This window comes from Salvelinus alpinus, chromosome 24 (assembly GCF_045679555.1).
Source record: "Salvelinus alpinus chromosome 24, SLU_Salpinus.1, whole genome shotgun sequence".
Classification (NCBI taxonomy): domain Eukaryota; kingdom Metazoa; phylum Chordata; class Actinopteri; order Salmoniformes; family Salmonidae; genus Salvelinus; species Salvelinus alpinus.
Window position 1 is genome coordinate 26761228 of NC_092109.1, and position 9149 is coordinate 26770376.

The window sequence follows — 9149 nt, forward strand, 5'->3', positions numbered from 1 at the left end:
ACAACTCCTGACATTTAATCCAAGTAAATATTTCCTATCTTAGGTCAGTTAGGATCACCACTTTATTTTAAGAACGTGAAATGTCAGAATAATAGAAGAGAGAATGATTTATTTCAGCTTTTATTTCTTTCATCACATTCCCAGTGGGTCAGAAGTTTACATACACTCAATTCGTATTTGGTAGCATTGCCTTTCAATTGTTTAACTTGGGTCAAACGTTTCAGGTAGCCTTCCACAAGCTTCCCACAATAAATTGGGTGAATATTGTCCCATTCCTCCTGACAGAGCTGGTGTAACTGAGTCAGGTTTGTAGGTCTCCTTGCTCGCGTATGCTTTTTCAGTTCTGCCCACAAATGTTCTGTGGGATTGAGGTCAGGGCTTTGTGATGGCCACTCCAATACCTTGACTTTGTTGTCCTTAAGCCATTTTGCCACAACATTGGAAGTATGCTTGGGGTCATTGTCCATTTGGAAGACCCATTTGTGAACAAGCTTTAACTTCCTGACTTATGTCTTGAGATGTTGCTTCAATAGATCTACATAATTTTCCTACCTCATGATGCCATATATTTTGTGAAGTGCACCAGTCCCTCCTTCAGCAAAGCACCCCCAAACATGATGCTGCCACCCCCGTACTTCACGGTTGGGATGGTGTTATTCGGCTTGCAAGCGTCCCCCTTTTTCCTCCAAACATAGCGATGGTCATTATGGCCAAACAGTTCTATTTTTGTTTCATCAGACGAGAGGACATTTCTCCAAAAAGTACGATCTTTGTCCCCATGTGCAGTTGCAAACTGTACTCTGGCTTTTTTACGGCAGTTTTGGAACAATGGCTTCTTCCTTGCTAAGCGGTCTTTCAGGTTATGTCGATATAGGACTCGTTTTACTGTGAATATAGTTACTTTTGTACCTATTTCCCACAGCATCTTCACAAGGTCTTTTGCTGTTGTTCTGGGATTGATTTGCACTTTTCGCACCAATGTACGTTCATCTCTAGGAGACAGAATGCGTCTCCTTCCTGAGCTGTATGACAGCTGCGTTGTCCCATGGTGTTTATACTTGCGTACTATCGTTTGTACAGATGAACGTGGTACCTTCAGGCGTTTGGAAATTGCTCCCAAGGATGAAACAGACTTGTGGTCTACTATTTTTTTCTGAGGTCTTGGCTGATTTCTTTTGATTTTCCCATGATGTCAAGCAAAGAGGGATTGAGTTTGAAGATAGGCCTTGAAATACATCCACAGGTACACCTCCAATTGACTCAAATTATGTCAATTAGCCTATCAGAAGCTTCTATAGCCATGACACCCTTTTTCTGGAATTTTCCAAGCTGTTTAAAAGCACAGTGAACTTAGTGTATGTAAACTTCTGACCCACTGGAATTGTGATACAGTGAATTATAAGTGAAATAATCTGTCTGTAAACAATTGTTGGAAAAATTACTTGTGTCATGCACAAAGTAGATATCCTAACCGACTTGCCAAAACTATAGTTTGTTAACAAGAAATTTGTGGAGTTGTTGAAAAATGAGTTTTAATGACTCCAACCTAAGTGTATGTAAACTTCTGACTTCAACTCTATATATACACTACATGACCAAAGCTTTTAGAACAGCTTCTAATCTTCTCGGAAGGCTTTCCACCAGATGTTGGAACATTGCTGCAGGGACTTGCTTCCATTCAGCCACAAAAGCATTAGTGAGGTCAGGCACTGATGTTGGGCGATTAGTCCTGGCTCGCAGTCGGTGTTCCAATTGATGGGGGTGAGGTCAGGGCTCTGTGCAGGCCAGTCAAGTTGTTCCACACCGATCTCAACAAACCATTTCTGTATGGACCTTTCTTTTTGCACTGGGGAATTGTCATGCTGAAACAGGAAAGGGCCTTCCCCAAACTGTTGCCACAAAGTTGGAAGCACAGAATCGTCTGGAATGGAATGGTATGCTGTAGCGTTAAGATCTCCCATTACTGGAAGTAAGGGGCCTAGCCCAAACCATGAAAAAGAGCCGCAGACTGTTATTCCTCCTCCACCAAACTTTACAGTTGGCACTATGCATTGGTGCAGATAGCGTTCTCCTGGTATCCGCCAAACCCAGATTTTTCCGTTGGACTGCCAGATGGTGAAGCATGATACATCACTCCAGAGAACGCGTTTCCGCTGCTCAAGAGTCCAACGGAGGCAAGCTTTACACTACTCCAGCCGACGCTTGGCATTGCGCATGGCTGCTCGGCCATGGAAACCCATTTCTTGAATCTCCAGACCAACAGTTCTTGTGCTGATGTTGCTTCAAGAGGCAGTTTGGAACTCGGTAGTGAGTGTTTCAAACGAGGACAGACAATTTTTACACACTACGTGCTTCAGCACTCGCCGCTCCGTTTTGTGAGCTTGTGTGGGCTATCACTTCGAAGCTGAGCCATTGTTGCTCCTAGACCTTTCCACTTCACAATAACAGCACTTACAGTTGGAGGCAGTTTATATACAGTACCAGTCAAAAGTTTGGACCAGCTACTCATTCAAGGGTTTTTCTTTATTTATACTATTTTCTACACTGTAACCAAAAAGTGTAAAACAAATCAAAATATATTTTAGATTTTAGATTCTTCAAAGTAGCCACCCTTTGCCTTGATGACAGCTTTGCACACTCTTGACATTCTCTCAACCAGATTCACCTGGAATGCTTTTCCAACAGTCTGGAGGAGTTCCCACAGATGCTGAACACTTGTTGGCTGCTTTTCCTTCACTCTGTGGTCCAACTCATCCCAAACTGTCTCAAAATCAAATCAAATCAATTGGGTTGAGGTCAGGTGATTGTGGAGGCCAGGCCATCTGATGCAGCACTCCATCACTCTCCTTCTTGGTCAAATAGCCCTTACACAACCTGGAGGTGTGTTTTGGGTCATTGTCCTGTTGAAAAACAAATGATAGTCCCACTAAGAGCAAACTAGATGGCGTATCGCTGCAGAATGCTGTGGTAGCTATGCTCGTTAAGTGTGCCTTGAATTCTAAATACATCACAGACAGTGTCACCAGCAAAGCACCTCCTCCTCCATGCTTCATGGTGGGAACCACACATGCAGAGATTATCCGTTTACCTACTCTGCGTCTCACAAAGACATCGCGGTTGGAACCAAGAATCTCAAATTTGAACTAATCAGACAAAAGGACAGATTTCCAGCAGTTTGTCCATTGCTTGTGTTTCTTGGCCCAAGCAAGTCTCTTCTTATTATTAGTGTCCTTTAGTAGTTGTTTCTTTGCAGCAATTCTACCATGAAGGCCTGATTCACGCAATCCACTCTGAACAGTTGATGTTGAGATGTGTCTGTTACTTGAACTCTGAATCATTTATTTGGGCTGCAATTTCTACGGCTGGTAACTTATGCTCTGCAGCAGAGGTAACTCTGAGTCTTCCTTTCCTGTGACGGTCCTCATGAGACCAAGTTTCATCATAGCACTTGATGGTTTTTGCGACGGCACTTGAAGAAACTTTCAGAGTTCTTGAAATTTTCCAGATTGACTGATCTTCGTGTCTTAAAATAAGGATGGACTGTCCTTTCTCTTTGCTTTTTTGAGCTGTTCCTACCATAATATGTACTTGGTATTTTACCAATTATGGCTATATATCTTCTGTACCACCACAACACAACTGATTGGCTCAAATTTATTAAGAAGGAAAGAAATTTCACAAATGAACTTTTAACAAGGCACACCTGTTAATTGAAATGCATTCCAGGTGACTACCCATGAAGCAGGTTTAGAGAATGCCAAGTGTGCAAAGCTGTCATCAAGTCAAAGGGTGGCTACTTTGAAGAATCTCATATATAATAAATATATTTTGAGTTGTTTAACACTTTTTGGGTTACTACATAATTCCATATGTGTTATTTCATAGTTTTGATGTCTTCATTATTATTCTACAATGTAGAAAATAGTTTGGTGTGTCCAAACTTTTGACTGGCACTGTATATCTATATATTTAGCAGAAATTCTCATGATTTTACAATCATTTCAGACCAAAAACTAAAATCTAAGCATGCAGCTGTCCAAATTTTGCAAGATTTTACTTTTGCCTTAACAGAGTTTAACTGTAGGCCGTAGGCTTTAACTGTAGGCTAGTGCTGTCTTAGCTCGACAGGCTAGTCAGGGCTTCAAACTGATTTATAATACATTATTTTTATGGCTAATATTAAAGAGCATACTTGAAAAGTTTCCCATTGGTTAACTATTTGACATATACATTTGGTTTGTTTTGCTTGTTTTCCAGCTTGGTGCTACAAGCAATGAATTGTCAGGTAACATCTTTTCCTTGCTTCTGTGGTGACTAGACAGAACAGATCAGACTTGTTGATGCATTCCCTTGACCTAATATTATTATATTGAATGTTTTGCCTAATACATTCCATAATAATCCTTATTGGCGTATCATTAGACAGTGTTGCAAAATGCAGCCTTATCAGGTCATATCTCCTTGTAAATTTGTCTTAGGCAGAAATGTGCCAGTGAAGTCAGAGAAAGGTGAAAATATGAATGAGGTTATTGGATATGAATATCTAGTGTGTTTAATCCCAGATGTGTCAAGTGAAGCACAGGAAGATCCCAACTCTGAGAGTTTGCCTGGAGAGGGAGGTGGAGCTGAGGTGTCTCCTCAGAGCTCTGCTGTGGTGCTGGAGAGAGTTCCTGAGAACATGTCGAGAGACTTGCTGTTGTTGCTGGTGGAGACCATCTCTGGCCTGGAGGAAGACAACTTCTCCCTGGAGGTCATCAGTGAGACAAACAGAGCTGTTGTGACCTTCAATAATCCCAATGGTAGGTCACTATTTTCAAATGGTCGATTTTTTTTAAACGACACAAAATAAACTATGAATTTCACTTCTTAACTATTTTAAACAGATCTCTCCCTCACACGAAGGGATTATGTTTTCAAAAACTGTTGTGCATGATATTAAGGATATGATTGCTGTCTGTCTTTAGATGTGGAGCGTTTCCTTACTGAGAGCAAGAGCAACAAGAGTTTCCAGAAGCAGGGTTTGATTGGCCGGTTGCTAGAGAGGTGCCAGAGTGTGAGAGTGGAGAACCTGACCTCCAACATACCTGAAGATATGCTGGAGCTCTACTTTGAGAAGTGGGCTGGCCCAGCAAAGGACATCACTGTGTTCCATGAGGAACAGGCAGCCATTGTCACCTTCCACGCAGCAGAAGGTAAAACCTGCTGTTTGAATGAGCTGTTTAATTAAATAAATGTTAATCAATTTGTTTATTTGGTAATCTATTACTCTCTATTATAAGAAGAATTGAATGTAGCCTTGCTATTCTGTTGCTGCAGCAGTCTCTTGGCCTCAAACAGAAATATTCTGTTTGGACCTCATTTCATGCTATGAAAGACAGTCCGTTATCTATGTCGTTTCAGTTGTGGAAACCACTCTAAATAAACATCATGTAATTGGAAAAGTCCCAGTCAACGTGTATCCATACTACGAGTCCTTGGGCACTGCCTTGTATGGAAAGGAGAGGCCAATGTGGAAGATGCCTGACCCTTTCATAGAGTGTGTGCATTCTGCTGTATGGAAATTCCTCTCCATGAAGAGACAGTTGTCCCCCATCACTGACCAGATGAAGGCTCACTTCTGTCAAGTAGACATGGATTCTCCTGAGGTTAAACTCAGTCCTTTGCCAACCCTGCTAAGGCAGAAAGGACTAACAAGCAAACATGTAGATGGATGGAAGCAGAATGCCTTGATCGTCTTCCGTGACATAATGGCCAAATTTGCTGTGTTTGAGTGTTTTGTAAGTGCCCCAGCATGGAAGGCAGTGGAGAAAGAAGTCCGCTCGGTGGTGAAAGAGGATGCTGTCCTAGCTATGGATGTCTCCAAAGGGTCTCTGACAGTTGCAGGTCTGGCCGAAGACACAAAGCGACTCCGGGAGGAGGGAGGAGTCTTATAACCCCTCCCCTTCTATTAATATAACATAAACATAATACATTATTCTAATACATCAAACATTTGTACAGCCCCAAATCATGACCCCTAGGTGAATCCTGACACATGTAATGAGTGATACTATCCAGCAGATACAAATCCCTAGACATGGTTGTATTTGGGGTTCCTTACTGGAGTAGAATGAGTTGAGGCAGGGCAGAAGGGCGACGAAGGGGTTAATTTGGGGGCGGGGTTTGGGGGTAGAGAATGGGTATGGGTGTTTGCCCCAGTCTGCACGCACAGAAGGGGAATGTCAATTATTTAGATAGGTAGAGAAAACGAGGGCAAACATGGGTATTGTTATAATGGGAATAAAGGAGGATGAAAACGAAAACCAGTCAACGGAGGAAAAAGTCAAGGTGTTCATGAAACGTAATCTCAAGATGATGGACGAACAGGTGGATCCTCTTTTTTTTTTTAAGTTCTCACCGTTTCGGTGGCCCTGTCCGATCATAGCTATGCTAACTCATTACAAAATGAAAATAGCCTTGTTACAACAGGGTAGGGAACTGAAGAACACCTCGTTCTCTATTAATCAACAATTTCCCCATGAAATAGTGGAGGGACGACATGCCCTGTACCCCACTTTCAAAAGGCTCCGAACACAGAAGCAGAATGTTCGTCTAGTGGTCGATAAATTATATGTAAACAACCCAATGTTCATGGAGTCGAAGATAACAACGTGGCTGTGAGTGATAGCAACCTCCTGCTGAAGTAGTCCACGATACACATTTGCACCGCATTACACAGTACAACTATAGATTCATTTGTATTTTACAAAAACATTTTTAGCATGATGGACTCTTTTTATTGTATTTTTCTCTTTTTTTTTTATTCACGCAGTATGGGACCGTGGACTATGTGGACTTAAAATAAGGTTGGTAATGCAAAATGGGTATGATGAATTATTATCCTTTTTTATTTAGCCAATATGGACATTTGTGCTATATGGACTTAAATTCAGGTTTAGATTTAGGGGAAAGCGAAGATGGGTAAGGCTGACCTTTTTGATTATATATTCATTTATTTTGAAGATTGCACAGTAGTACATTAGAAATACCAAGGTTGTTCTTTTAGTTTGATATGTTATGGCCTTATTGTAGAAGTTGCGTATATTATGACTTTATTAAGCAATAAGGCCCGAGGTGTTGTCAGCCAATCAGCATTCAGGGCTCGAACCACCCAGTTTATAAAAGCGGAGGAGGAGATGGCTGCCGTTTTTCGGTCTCCTAACCAATTGTGTGTCTTTTCGCGTTATTTGTAACTTATTTTGTACATAATGTTTCTGCCACCATCTCTTATGACCAAAAAGAGCTTCTGGATATCAGGACAGCGATTACTCACCTCGTACTGGACAAATATTTTTTTCTTCAATGAGTCGGATTCAAAGGATTTACTTCAGACACCCAACAAGGCCCAAATCCCTGTGATTCGCATGAGAAAGAGACAGAGATATCAGGGACGTTTGTTTTATCGTTGGATAACAAAAAATATCACGAATATCATACCAACGGGACATTAAAAACTGTAATATCTTATGTTTCATAGAGTCGTGGCTGAACGACGACAACATACAACTGGCGGGGTTTATGCTGCATCTGCAATATAGAACAGCCGCCTCCGGTAAGACAAGGCGTGGTGGTCTGTGTATATTTGTAAACAACAGCTGGTGCACAAAATATAATAGTAAGGAAGTCTCAAGGTTTTTCTCACATGAGGTAGAGTTCAGTATCTCATGATAAGCTGTAGACCACACAATTTACCAAGAGAGATTAAGTCTATATTTTTCGTAGCTGTCTATTTACCACCACAAACCGATGCTGGCACTAAGTCTGCACTCAATGAGCTGTATAAGGCCATAAGCAAACAGGGAAACGCTCATCCAGAGGCAGTGCTCCTAGTGTCCGGGGACTTCAATGCAGGTAAACTTAAATCCATTTTACCTAATTTCTACCGGCATGTCACATGTGCAACCAGAGGGAAAAAACTCTAGACCACCTTTACTCCACACACATAGACACATACAAAGCTCTCCCTCGCCTTCCATTTGGCAAATCTGACCATAATTCCATCCTCCTGATTCCTGCTTACAAGCTAAAACTAAAGCAGGAAGCACCAGTGTCTCGGTCAATAAAGAAGTGGTCAGATGACGCAGATACTAAGCTACAGGACTGTTTTGCTAGCACGGACTGGAATATGTTCCGGGATTCTTCCGATGGCATTGAGGAGTACACCACATCAGTCACTGGCTTCATCAATAAGTGCATCGATGATGTCGTCCTCACAGTGATTGTACATACATTCCCCAACCAGAAGCCATGGATTACACTATTACAGACTACAAAGGGAAGCACAGCCGCAAGCTGCCAAGTGACACGAGCCTACCAGACGAGCTTCTATGCTCGCTTCGAGGCAAGCAACACTGAAGCATGCATGAGAGCATCAGCTGTTCCGGATGACTGTTTGATAACGCTTTCCGCAGCCGATGTGAGTCAGACCATTAAACAGGTCAACATTCACAAGGCCGCAGGGCCAGACGGATTACCAGGATGTGTACTCCGAGCATGCACTGACCAACTGGCAAGTGTCTTCACTCACATTTTCAACCTGTCCCTGACTGAGTCTGTAATACCAACATGTTTCAAGCAGAGTACCATAGTCCCTGTGCCCAAGAACACTAAGGTAATCTGCCTAGATGACTACCGACCTGTAGCACTCAGGTCTGTAGCCATAAAGCGCTTTGAAAGGCTCACATCAACACCATTATCCCAGAAACCATGGGGCCAATCCAATTTGCATACCGCCCCAACTGATCCACAGATGATGCAATCTCTATTGCACTCCATACTGCCCTTTCCTACCTGGACAAAAAGAACACCTACGTGAGAATGCTATTCATTGACCACAGCTCAGCGTTCACCATAGTCCCCTCAAAGCTCATCACTAAGCTAAGGACCCTGGTACTTAACACCTCCCTCTGCAACTGGATCCTTGACTTCCTGACGGGCCGCCCTCAGGTGGTAAGGGTAGGTAACAGCACATCTGCCACGCTAATCCTCAACACGGGGGCCCCTCAGGGGTACGTGCTTAGTCCCCTCCTGTACTCCCTGTTCACTCATGATTGCATGGCCAGGCACGACTCCGACACCATCATTAAGTTTGCAGACGACACAACAGTGGT

The 9149-nt window shown here is 42.5% G+C and overlaps 1 protein-coding gene across 2 annotated transcripts; it reads left to right on the forward strand.

The window, feature by feature from the left end:
* Positions 1 to 4044: 4044 nt before the first annotated feature.
* Positions 4045 to 7026, forward strand: LOC139552444 (protein mono-ADP-ribosyltransferase PARP14). 2 transcript variants are annotated; one of them, XM_071364196.1, is made up of 4 exons: positions 4045 to 4285; positions 4563 to 4799; positions 4965 to 5192; positions 5401 to 7026. In XM_071364196.1, the coding sequence occupies exons 2-4, from the start codon at positions 4679 to 4681 to the stop codon at positions 5931 to 5933; spliced, it is 882 nt and encodes a 293-aa protein (XP_071220297.1). In that variant the 5' UTR covers positions 4045 to 4285; positions 4563 to 4678; the 3' UTR covers positions 5934 to 7026. The 2 variants fall into 2 exon arrangements, with proteins under 2 accessions (XP_071220297.1, XP_071220298.1); XM_071364197.1 differs by lacking the exon at positions 5401 to 7026 and having other exon boundaries at positions 4118 to 4285; positions 4965 to 5246.
* The last annotated feature ends 2123 nt before the right edge of the window (positions 7027 to 9149 follow it).

Excerpts from the sequence above, each read along its gene's own strand:
- LOC139552444 (XM_071364196.1), top strand. The coding sequence starts at position 4,679 with ATGTCGAGAGACTTGCTGTTGTTGCTGGTGGAGACCATCTCTGGCCTG. Across the intron at positions 4,800-4,964 it reads GACCTTCAATAATCCCAATG|ATGTGGAGCGTTTCCTTACT; the intron begins GTAGGTCACTAT and ends GTCTGTCTTTAG. Across the intron at positions 5,193-5,400 it reads CACCTTCCACGCAGCAGAAG|TTGTGGAAACCACTCTAAAT; the intron begins GTAAAACCTGCT and ends ATGTCGTTTCAG.